General features: G+C 52.6%; 1 protein-coding gene across 11 annotated transcripts in view; it reads right to left on the bottom strand.

The window, feature by feature from the left end:
- The window catches only part of LOC126427348 (zinc finger protein 665-like), a 120,415-nt gene that overhangs the window by 84,025 nt on the left and 23,671 nt on the right, over positions 1-12,719 (bottom strand). For 10 of the 11 annotated variants that reach the window (XM_050089674.1, XM_050089681.1, XM_050089682.1 and 7 more), the window contains 2 exons: positions 8,177-8,269; positions 7,178-7,258 (listed from right to left, as the gene is read on the bottom strand). In XM_050089674.1, coding sequence (XP_049945631.1) covers positions 7,178-7,258; positions 8,177-8,269 — 174 coding nt within the window. Of the gene's footprint in view, positions 1-7,177; positions 7,259-8,176; positions 8,270-12,719 lie in introns of those variants that run through there. The other variant, XM_050089680.1, reaches the window with a different exon arrangement.

Here is a 12,719-nt window from a genome sequence, read left to right as displayed (position 1 = left end):
AGTAGACGAAGCTCCCATAATCCAGCTTCGATCGGACTATGGACCGATACAAGCAAAGCAGGACAGTGCGATCCGCTCCCCAAGATGAACCACTAAGAACTCGGAGGACATTAAGGGAACGTGTACAACGGGCCGCCAAATAATAGACGTGCGGAGACCAACAAAGTTTCCTGTCCAATGTGAGCCCTAGAAACCTAGTTGTTTCCATGAATGGGAGAACAACGGGACCGAGATGTAAGGATGGCGGAAGGAACACTTTATATCGCCAAAAGTTGATACAAACCATCTTCTCTTCAGAGAACCAGAAGCCATCTGCCACGCTCCATTAGTATAGGCTGTCTAGACAACGCTGAAGGCAGCGCTCCTGGAGGCATGTTCTCCGGGCACTGCAGTAGGCGACCGCGTAGGCCCCACCTGTGCATAGTGCGGAGGATACCTCCTCTCCAACAGGTATCATAAGCCTTTTCCAAATCGAAGAACACGGATACCGTTTGGCGCCTTCGCAAAAAGTTATTCATGATGAATGTCGACAAGGTCACAAGGTGGTCAACAGCGGAGCGGCGGCGACGAAAGCCGCATTGAACATTGGTAAGTAGCCGTCGAGATTCAAGAATCCAAACTAACCGAGCGTTAACCATGCGCTCCATCACCTTACAGACACAGCTTGTAAGAGAAATGGGGCGGTAACTAGAAGGAAGGTGTGTATCCTTCCCGGGTTTGGGTATAGGAACAACGACGGCGTCACGCCAACGCATGGGGACCTGACCTTCAGTCCAGACGCGATTGAAGGTACGAAGAAGGAAGCTTTTGCCCACCGGAGAAAGGTGTGCCAGCATCTCAATGTGAATGGCATCTGGCCCCGGAGCAGAGGAATGGGACAGTGCAAGTGCACGTTCGTGTTCCAGCATAGTAAAGGGGGCATTATAAGTTTCCAGATTCAGCGAGTAGAAGGAAGGTCGCCGAGCCTCTTCTGCTACTTTCCTGGGAAGGAAGGCAGAGTGGTAATGGGCGGAGCTTGAAACCTCCGCGAAAAAGCGGACGAAGGCGTTGGAGACAGCCACAGGATCAACAAGGACCTCATTACCTGAGGTCAGGCCAGGTACCGAGGAGTGGGCCTTAATGCCCGACAGCCGGCGCAGGCCACCCCAAACGACAGAAGAGGGAGTAAAACTGTTAAAGGAGCTGGTGAAAGAGGCCCAACAAGCTTTTTTGCTGTCTTTGATGACTCTACGGCATTGCGCTCGGAGTTGTTTGTATCCAATACAATTCGCCAACGTAGGATGGCGGCGAAAGGTGCGTAAAGCACGTCATCGAGAATGGATAGCATCTCTACAAGCCTCATTCCACCAGGGGACGGAAACGGGACGTGAAGAAGAGGTAGTACGAGGAATGGAACGTTCGGCAGCATTGATGATAACAGCCGTGAGGTATTCGACCTGACTGTCACAACTGAGAAAATCGTGGTCCGGAAAGGTCGCCAGGGAGGAGTAAAGTCCCCAGTCAGCTTTCGGTATGTTCCAGCTCGAAGGACGTGGGGATAGGGTGTGGTGCAGGAGACGAACGACACAGGGGAAGTGGTTGCTCGGTTAGGTGTCAGAAAGGACGTACCACTCGAACCGACGGGCAAGAGTGGTACAACAGATCGAAAGGTCCAAGTGGGAGTAGGTATGAGTAGAGTCCGAGGGGAAAGTCGGGGCGCCAGTATTGAGGCAGACGAGACTGAGATGGTTGAAGACATCCGCCAAGAGGGAGCCTCGTTGACAGGATGCAGGAGAGCCCCAAAGGGGATGATGGGCAGTGAAGTCGCCAAAAAATAAAAACGGTGGAAGAAGCTGAACAATCAGGTGCATCATGTCAGCCTGACTAACTGCGGATGACGATGGAGTGTAGATGGTACAAACTGAAAAAGTAAAAGCAGAAAGAGTTAATACGGACAGCTATTGTTTGGAGTGGGGTGGTCAATGGGATGGGATGGTGATAGACATCATCCCAAACGAGCAACATGACCCCACCATGAGCTGGGATACCGTCCACAGGGGTGAGGTCATACCGCTCCGAGGTATAGTGGGTAAAGGCAATACGGTCAGTTGGGCGCAACTTGGTTTCCTCGAGACCAAGGACAAGCGGACAGTGCAGGCGGAGGAGCAGTTGTAATTCCTCCCGATTAGATCAAATACCTCTTATGTTCCAATGTAACAAGGCCATCGCTAGTAAAAAAAAAAAAAGGGGGAACGAGACGGGGGAAGAGCTGGTCACCTCAACGGCTGCGGAGGGCCAGGTTTCGAGGGAACAACGCTACAACCGGTGGGAGGCGGATCCTGTTCCATCGAGTCGTCGCCAGCTGCGGCCGCTGTCCCGGGTTGCGAAGGAGGGGCAGCATCAGTTGCCGACGAGAGGCCAGCAGAGCGCCTGGCAGCAGAGCATCCCGGCGAAACCGAGGACAGCCGGGAGCAGCGACTCTCGGATGGAGCGTCTGACGAAATGTGCCAGGGTGGAGAGGGGGATAGAGACTTCTTCTTGGAGGCCATCTTGGAAGTCCAAGGAGGCACAGGGATGGTGGGCTGGACCCGAAGAAGGTCCTCACGCGAGGGGTCCGTTTTGGAACGCCGGACCTCGGAAGCCGGGGTCCGGAACGTTTCGCTGATGGACGCCTGAGAAGAGGATCGCTTCTCAGGCGGTGGGGGAGGAGGATTTGGAAGGGAGGGATTTGGAAGGCGGAGGCATAGACCCTGGATGGGGGGAGGAGGTGGAGGGGGGACAGGATATGGATGAGGATACTGTGGAAGGAGTGGACATGACTGAGGCAAACGAAGTGGTCAACGTCGCGGGATGGAGGCGGTCATACTTCTTCCTGGCCTCAGAATAAGAGAGACGATCCAAAGTTTTGAGTTCTTGAATCATCTTCTCCTTCTGATACGCGGGGCAGTCTAAGGATCTAGGCGAGTGGATGCCAGGACAATTAACGCACCGAGGTGGTGGGGTGCATGTATGTTCCTCACGAAGAGGATGTCCACAATCGCCACAAAGGGGCTCAGCCTCACACCGTGACGACATGTGCCCAAAGCGCAAACACCGAAAACAGCGCATAGGAGGCGGGACGTAAGGTCGCACGTCGCACCGGTAGCACATCACCTTTACCTTATCCGGGAGAACGTCCCCCCTCGAAGGCAAGGATAAAGGCCCCGGTGTCGATGCGACGGTCTTTGGGGCCGCGCTGGACCTGCCGGACGAAATGCATGCCTCGGCGCTCCAGGTTGGCCCTGAGCTCCTCATCAGATTGCAGCAGGAGGTCCCGATGAAAAATAACCCCCTGCGTCCTATTCAGTGCCAGATGCGGGACAATGGACACTGGGATGTCCCCTAGTCGGTCACACGCCTGGAGTGCCGCCGACTGTGTGGCGGAGGTGGTCTTTATAAGAATGGACCCCGAACGCATTTTGCTGAGAGCCTCGATTTCCCCGAAGATGTCCTCGATGGCCAAGGGGGAAAGGGCAGGAGAACCAGAACCAGAGACAGTACTTTTCTTTTTGAAAGACTCGGCCGCAGAGCGACCTGATACATGTTGACGTTTCATCTGCGCCGCCCCAATACCGCCCACTCCGACCAGGGGCTCTCCCCACGGGCGCCACCCAGCTTCAGCAAGGGCCACCTGGCAGGTTGACCATTGCTGGGAGTCCTGATGCCCCAAGGAGACAGGCATCTACTCCTTGGCCGACGTGGGGAGGGTGCAGCTCAGGTATTGGCAGTACGATCCCTGTGTTGTCAGGGGGCTACAACCTAGAGGGTACATGACGACCCCACCACAACGGGCTGGCTACCGTGCTGGATTTCAGGTGCCATGGAAAGTCCATCATGATCGTAGGTGCAGATGGGGATGCACTATGGGCGTAACTTTTACAACCCATCAGGCGTTTAGGCCCAATTTGTTGAATTGTGGGTATGGTTACAACGCCGTTACACTGCTGAGTGCCAAGGTCTTAGTGCACGGAGGACCAGTGATACACCACGTAAGGTGTCCTTCCCCAAAAGTCTCGTACTTCTGTAGCATTTGGAAAAATGGAGGTCAAACCCCAAGGGGGACCATTACATGGAAGTCCGAAACGGTTGAAACTCCTTTTAGTCGTCTCTTATGACAGGCAGGAATACCTCGGGCCTATTCTTACCCCGGACCCACAGGGGGAGGGCACAGGATGTAGCCGCTCATATTTCCGCCTTGCCTCGGTGTAGGTCAGGCGGTCCAGGGTCTATATTCCATTATCTTCCTTTCCTTCTGGAAGATCCTACAGTCTGGTGAGCAGTGGGAATGGTGTTCTCCGCAGTTAACACAGATGGGAGGCGGAGCACATGGAGTATTGGGATGCGAAGGACGTCCACAACCTTGACATGTGATGCCGGAAGTACAGCGAGATGACATGTGCCCGAACTTCCAGCATTTAAAACACCGCATCGGAGGAGGGATATATGGCTAACACATCACAACGGTAAACCATCACCTTGACCTCTTCGGGTAAAACATCACCTTCGAAGGCCAAGATGAAGGCACCGGTGGCTACCTGATTATCCCTCGGACCCCGATGGATGCACCGGACGAAGTGAACACCTCGTCGTTCTAGGTTGGCACGTAGTTCATCATCGGACTGCAGAAGAAGATCCCTGTGGAATATAATACCCTGGACCATGTTGAGACTCTTATGCGGCGTGATGCTAACAGAAACATCCCCCAACTTGTCACGATTGAACAACCTCCATTACTGGGCAGAGGATGCTGTTTTGATGAGTACTGAACCAGAGCGCATTTTGGACAAGCCCTCCACCTCCCCGAACTTGTCCTCTAAATGCTCCACAAAAATCTGGGGCTTGGTTGACATAAACGATTCCCCATCAACTCGCGAACACACGAGGTACCGGGCTGAATATTCTCCACTGCCTTCTTTAGCCATACGTTCCTCCCATGGAGTGGCCAGGGAGGGAAATGATCTTGGTTCGTATTCCTTGCTGTTAAGGTTAGACCTCGATCGCTTAGAGACTGCTGGTGGAGGCCCACCAGCGAGAGATGATGTACCACGCTTCATTGTGGGTCATCCGCCCTGATGCCACCCACTCCAACCAGGGGCTCTCTCCATGGGCGCCACCCAGCCACAACAGAGACCACCTGGCAGGACGGCCTTTGCCGGGAGTCCCGATGCCCCAGAGGGATAGGCATCAACTCCTCGGCATACGTGGGGAGGTAGCAGCTCAGGCATCAGCAGTGCGATCCCTGTGTAGTCAGGGGGCTACCACCAAGAGGGTACATGACGACCCCACCACAACGGACTGGCTACCGTGCTGGATGTCGGGTGTCAAAATATCCATGTACATCACGAGGGCAAAGATGGAAGTGCACAATGGAGGGAATGTATGCTATCCGGAACACTCCAGCGGATGTGGCCGGAAGCTCAATTGAAATCCAACTCCATCACAATATCGGGTGTGCCAGATCTTAGGGCAAAATGGATTGAAGACGCACCACGTAAGGCGTCCTTCCCCAAATGGTATGCAGTAACGGAAAAATTTGGAAAGGAAGTGGTCAAACCCCTTAGGGGACCATCATATTAAAGGCCGAAACAGATGAGACTCCTTTTAGTCGCCTCTTACAATAGGCAGGAATACCGCGGGCCTTTTCTAACCCCCAAACCTGCAGGGGGAATTTTCAAAGTAACAAGTGGGGTACAACATCAGTGATTTCAGTGCCAACCACATGGCATGGTATTCCAGACCACACAATCAGCAACACACTGTTCTTCACACTTGCTATGGGAGCAGCACTCCATGCAGTGGACACTATCCCTGAACCTCTGGCCCTGGTGCCATGGAGACATCTTGTTTGACCTGTGATCTCTTGAGCTGCATATGAAGGCCAGTATGGCCTTTTGTATTTTCATGGTAAGTGGTCACCAACTACAATCCAGCCACTTTGACAACTACAGCTATGCCCTAGGACACCCTACAGATCACTGTTTTAACCAAACTCCTCATATGCAGATCCCTGACTACTATGTGCAGCATTCTCAATTCTGTAAAACCCTTCTTGTGGAACAACACTACTACTGTTTCACTTACTGTCCTGTCTACTTGTGATGCCAATGCATCCCTTTCATTTGTTTAAAATGGCATAACATGAGTCCCTGTGACATTTAAGTCTTGGCCTGTTAGCTGTGAATCAGCTACTTTATATACTCTCTGAGCTGTCCCTAGCATGATAGTTTGGATCCTAGACCTGTATGCTTGTATAATCACCACACATTCCAGTGTCTGAAGAAGCTAAGATTTTAGAGCCTGAAAAATCCTTTAAAACTTTAGAAAGTTTGTTTATGAACAATCAGATCAAGAGTGAGCCAGTACCTAACCTTCGCAAATGTGTGTTGAATGTTCCACAATATTTGTCTAATTTCATTCTTGTGACATGTTTATCAATGTGAGCTTCTCCTTCCCTTAGCAAGGTCATAAAGCATATTTAAAAAAATAATCTTTCTTCTTCAGATCTGCCAGGACTCGCATGGTGAGGCCATACATGGATTCAGCTATGTACAATCATTCACTAAAAGCTATAAGAGTTTTTCTATTAATGAAAATTTTATAAGTAATACAACAGGTACCACAGAAGCTGCCACAATATGTACAGGTTGTGGCCAACATATCGGGGCTGATCTAGAACCCACAAATTTCATCTCTGTTTTTCAAATCCCAAAAAATTTTTAGGGCAAACTCAAGAATATCTATGATTCACACAAAAGATAAGAACAGCCAGTGTTCTTTTGAATTCTATTTATCAGAAGTTGTTGAAAGTAGGAATATTTCTCAAATTATCTACACTATTAGAACTTACACTTCATCTAAATGTGAATTTCGCGACCATCACAAACAACCATTACACAATGTAGTTGATAACAACAAGGGCTACTGAGAACAGGATTATACCAGCCACTAGTCCCCTTCCACTACTATTTAAAACAGTCAGAATGTAAGAGGTGATATGAAAGTCAAGTGCAGGAGTACAAGAATACTCTAAAATTACGAACAGCAACAAATTCCAGAAAACTGACAATCTGTGACAATTCCACTGCAATGCATCTTTTACTCTACACACTTAACAAAAGACTTGAATACATGCAAATACATCAGAGATGTAAATACTTACAGTATTCTCAGTTATATTTAATTCAGGATCCTCCTTAATAAAATCAGTGGACAAAGATATTCCCAATGGATCTTCAACAGACTGAAAGAAGAACACAATCTGTGAATTATAACTGCTTGCTATCTTCTGTGTGTATATGACAGCTCTCAATATTCTTTTCTCATTAGTATCATCCAACTTTGAAGAGATTCTTATCAATTGGGAAGAGAGTGTGTCAGAATGCATTCAAATCAGTTCTATTGCCCCTGATTTTGCTATCAGCCATTGTGCAGTACTTATTTGGCATACTTTCACTTTCTATTCCTGTCACATAATCCACTCTGATTTCGGAGGCACTATGGCCTACTCTATCGGATGGTTGTACTCCCATATACATATTTGATATACATGTGTGGCAACATTTCAAAATTAAACTCAGATAATATATAGATGCTAATAATCTTCCAACAGTAAACCCATAAACAAGAGGAATTTTTGGTCACTAATCAAATGAATGTAGCATTCCACATTATCATCAAAATTACCTAAATTTAATGTTATTTACACAGCTTCTTGGCATATCACCATGTATTTTCAGTGCCTGCTCTTTAGGGAACAATGCAAATTTGTCATGTGTACTGGAGGAAAATCATAAGGAATTCCACAGCACGATTTCCGTAATGATGTAAATACTACAGTGAATAGTGACTGGGAACTCTAGAATATACACCCATCACATGTCATAGTTCCACATATGTTACAGCACTGACACAGAGGTGTAACAAGATTAACAATTACTTCCAAGAGGAAGTCTTCCTTGCTCCGTTTACACCAAATATGTACTTAAGGCATTCATTACATAGAATCATAATAAAAAATTAATGCAACAGTATGGTTCATAAAGATATGCTTGTTACAAGTGCTGTTAAAATACTATTGGTAATACCCTACAAATAACACATCTAACAAGAGTTTCTTACTACACTTCCTGCACAATACAGTGTTTGTGTGAAAACTTACATTATGCTCAGATCCAGCAGCATGGTGTTTCAGTTCGGGGTCTTGCTTTACGCAAACACTAGGGTCGCCAGCCTTTAATGGGTCTTCAAAAAACTGAAAAACCAAGAAAGTGACGTATCAGGGCATCTGTCTCTTGTTCCTACATGGCACTGTCATACGGGGGGAGAGAGGGGGACGAGACCGGGCGGTGGTGGTGGGGAGGGCGGAACGGGAGACAGGGCGTGGGGGCGGGGAGACAGGGAGTGGGGGCAGGGAGACAGGGTGTGGAGGGGGCGGGGAGACAGGGTGTGGAGGGGGCGGGGAGACAGGGGATGGGAGACTGGGCGTGGGGGGCAGGGGTAGTGGGGAGGGGGTAGTGGGGGCAGGGGGTAGTGGGGGCAGGGGAAGTGGGGGCGGGTAGTGGGGGGGTAGTAGGAGACGGGGCATGGGGGGGTAATGGGAGACGGGGCGGGGAGGGGTAGAGGGAGACGGGGCGAGGGGGTAGTGGGAGACGGGGCGTGGGGAGGGGACAGGGTGGGGGGTAGTGAAGACGGGGCGGGGGGCGGGGCAGGGAGAGTGGGCGGGGGGGCGGCAGGGAGAGTGCGCGGGGGGGGGGGCAGGGAGAGTGGGCGGGGGGGGGCGGCAGGGAGAGTGGGCGGGGGGGCGGCAGGGAGAGTGGGCGGGGGGGCGGCAGGGAGAGTGGGCGGGGGGCGGCAGGGAGAGTCGGGGCGGGGGGGCAGGGAGAGTCGGGGCGGGGGGGCAGGGAGTCGGGGCGGGGGGGGGGGGGGGGCAGGGAGTCGGGGCGGGGGGGGCGGCAGGGAGACGGGCGGGGGGGGGCAGGGAGACGGGGCGGGGGGGCAGGGAGACGGGGCGGGGGGGCAGGGAGAGTGGGCGGGGGGGGCAGGGAGAGTGGGCGGGGGGGGCAGGGAGAGTGGGCGGGGGGGCAGGGACAGTGGGCGGGGGGGGGGCAGGGACAGTGGGCGGGGGGGGGCAGGGACAGTGGGCGGGGGGGGGGCAGGGAGAGTGGGCGGGGGGCAGGGAGACGGGGCGGGGGGCAGGGAGACGGGGCGGGGGGCAGGGAGACGGGGCGGGGGGGCAGGGAGACGGGGCGGGGGGGCAGGGAGACGGGGCGGGGGGCAGGGAGACGGGGCGGGGGGCAGGGAGACGGGGCGGGGGGCAGGGAGACGGGGCGGGGGGGCAGGGAGTCGGGCCGGGGGGGCAGGGAGTCGGGCCGGGGGGGCAGGGAGTCGGGCCGGGGGGGCAGGGAGTCGGGCCGGGGGGGGCAGGGAGACGGGGCGGGGGGGGCAGGGAGACGGGGGCGGGGGGGCAGGGAGACGGGGGCGGGGGGGCAGGGAGACGGGGCGCGGGGGGGGGCAGGGAGACGGGGCGGGGGGGCAGGGAGACGGGGCGGGGGGGCAGGGAGACGGGGCGGGGGGGGCAGGGAGACGGGGCGGGGGGGGGGCAGGGAGACGGGGCGGGGGGGGGGCAGGGAGACGGGGCGGGGGGGGCAGGGAGACGGGGCCGGGGGGGCAGGGAGACGGGGCCGGGGGGGCAGGGAGACGGGGCGCGGGGGGGCAGGGAGACGGGGCGCGGGGGGGGGGGGGGCAGGGAGACGGGGCGCGGGGGGGGCAGGGAGACGGGGCGGGGGGGGGCAGGGAGACGGGGCGCGGGGGGGGGCAGGGAGACGGGGCGCGGGGGGGGGGGGCAGGGAGACGGGGCGCGGGGGGGGGGGCAGGGAGACGGGGCGCGGGGGGGCAGGGAGACGGGGCGCGGGGGGGGGCAGGGAGACGGGGCGGGGGGGGCAGGGAGACGGGGCGGGGGGGCAGGGAGACGGGGCGGGGGGGGCAGGGAGACGGGGCGGGGGGGGCAGGGAGACGGGGCGGGGGGGGCAGGGAGACGGGGCGGGGGGGGCAGGGAGACGGGGCGGGGGGGGCAGGGAGACGGGGCGGGGGGGGCAGGGAGACGGGGCGGGGGGGCAGGGAGACGGGGCGGGGGGGCAGGGAGACGGGGCGGGGGGGCAGGGAGACGGGGCGGGGGGGGGCAGGGAGACGGGGCGGGGGGGCAGGGAGACGGGGCGGGGGGGGCAGGGAGACAGGGCGGGGGGCAGGGAGACGGGGCGGGGGGCAGGGAGACGGGGCGGGGGGCAGGGAGACAGGGTGGGCGGGAGAGAGGGTGGGGGTAGAGAAGGGGGAGAAAAGGGGAGTTTCTTATCAATCTATTTACACTAAGTGACATGCGCATACCATATCCACTCAGCAAAATCTTACAAGACCATATCTTGGGCGTTGGGCAATGGCAAAAGCAAAATTAGATTCGACGTTCATCATAATGCGATCATGATGATGCTATGACATATTAGAAAGTAACTTTTTATTCCAACACTGGACCATATTACGACTGGCATGAGAGAGCATTTTGTTGAAGAAGATATTTATCATTTTAAATTCAACATCCTTTTTCTATCACAATTACTGGAATATGATGCTAATGATCTTGCGCACAAACTATATCAGTGCTTACCCGAACTACTGTATTTTGAAGACGACTTACACTTTGTGGTTAAAAAGAGACTAATGGGACAGTCTCTTCAATACACGCAACGAGCATAAATGCTCTTAATGATTGTGATTCTCTTCAGCAAGCATTGTCTCTGTGTCCTAGATGCGAGTATCCTACTTTGCACACGCTGTACAAAATATTTGTCTACCTGCATCTATTGCTGCAGTAGAAAGAAGTTTTTCAACACTGCGGTGTACAAAGACATGGCTGAGGTCAACAGTGGAGGAGGATCAACTTAATGGCTTAGCTCTGTTGGACACTCACCCTGACATTGCTTGTCATGCTGACAACATAATTAACCAATTCGTCAGGAAGAGTAGGTGCATAGAATTCATCATTTAAAGTACAGAACCACAACTATAACTTTTTTATATCATGTATATGTGTATAACCAGTTTAAATAAAACTTTCTTACGCTTTCCATATGACTTGATTAGGTTTTATTACAGTAAAAGTAAAGGTAGCTCAAGGTATCTTTAGTGAGCCCTCCTTGAGGTTTTTCTGTATCTGCCGCTGTCTCATATGAGATATGGTGTAAGTTCTATTGGCCAGCTGTGAACTGAGGCTCGTGTGCAACAACAAAATCAGTTGGTTGGGCTCAGAGGACATCCTAGGCTCACTTTTTGGCTGTTGGCTGAAGAGGCAATGAACATTTGTAAGTGAGGCAAGAGAACATCTTTGTAGAGTCAAGCTGTGGATGGACTACTATCACCTAATTTTGAGCAGAGTTTAAAACTCAGATCAGACCTTTCATTAGTTTTGTGACCTCCACTACATATTCTCTGGAAAATGGTAGGGTCCCTATGTAGCAACAATGAGTAAGTTTCAGAGATGTAATCTCACATTTACAGAACTGTAATGCATAGATTCGTGCAGTCTATTACAGAGTTGTCTTTTGTTTGTTTTGAATGGCCAGCAACTGCTTGTCTCAGGGGCTCAAACTGCAGTATGTGACACCAGCATAGCACAGTAGGGGATGCATAATTACCTACTGAAAGGTAAGCATATTTTATTCAAACCAGTAGAAAATACAAGGTATCGGTAGTCAATCACTTAATGCTCCCAGTATGCACTGTTGCCCCTTTCAGATGCATTGATGAAGCTGCACAATGAGTGAGTGTTGACCATAATGGCACAGTGAGAGGAGGAATATCACATTGGCTGAATGTTTGTCCCCATTGTTGTGGGTTGATCCCAGCAAGCAAAATTATACCATAATGTGACAATTGTTTTTACCAAGAAATGATCACAAACAGGGAATGCTTATATTACACATTCATGTCCACAACGCTGGACAAATGATTGCAGTAAGGAAAACATGTTCAGATTGTTCGAACAGGATGTGACGATACATCGACATATCCGAAAGAATGGACACCACATATATAATTAAGGTGATGTCAGCCAATGATCCTTTCAGTGTAGATGCACACCACACTACCTCTTACAGGAACCAGTGAGACACCATGTGGTAGGAGGATCATGAGCATGAGCACTGCATCAGTGGTGAGTAAGTTCAGAATTTGGGTATGACAGGAAGCATGCTAGAGTAGACCATGCAGATGTGATGACCACTGTGTCCAGATGGCATAGTCATCACCGCAAGTGCCCAGTCCACATGAGACTTGGGTTCAATTCCTGGTCCAGCACAAATTTTCAACCATCCCCATTGATGTAAATTAATGCCCACAGACAACTAATGTCTCTACCTCCTTTGTCCTTGAGTCAGTGTGGCTGCAGGATCAAAATGCTGTCTGTCCCCTTGGACATGTCCAAAAGAACAGACAACACATGCATATTTGACATGTTTACCTCGGGCCAACTTTCATGACCTCCTTTAGTCAACAATCCCTGCTCCTTGAATGTAGCATCATTGAGCAGCCAAATTCTGCCTGAAATAACACCCATAGCACTCAAAATCAATTAGCATGTATGCATTAGGTTACCGTTACTTGAAACAAAGGTGAAGCCCGTACATTATTTGACTGCTAACAATACCCTGATT

The sequence above is a fragment of the Schistocerca serialis genome, chromosome 11 (genome assembly GCF_023864345.2).
Source record: "Schistocerca serialis cubense isolate TAMUIC-IGC-003099 chromosome 11, iqSchSeri2.2, whole genome shotgun sequence".
Classification (NCBI taxonomy): Eukaryota; Metazoa; Arthropoda; class Insecta; order Orthoptera; family Acrididae; genus Schistocerca; species Schistocerca serialis.
This window is presented reverse-complemented; position numbering and strand designations above follow the sequence as displayed.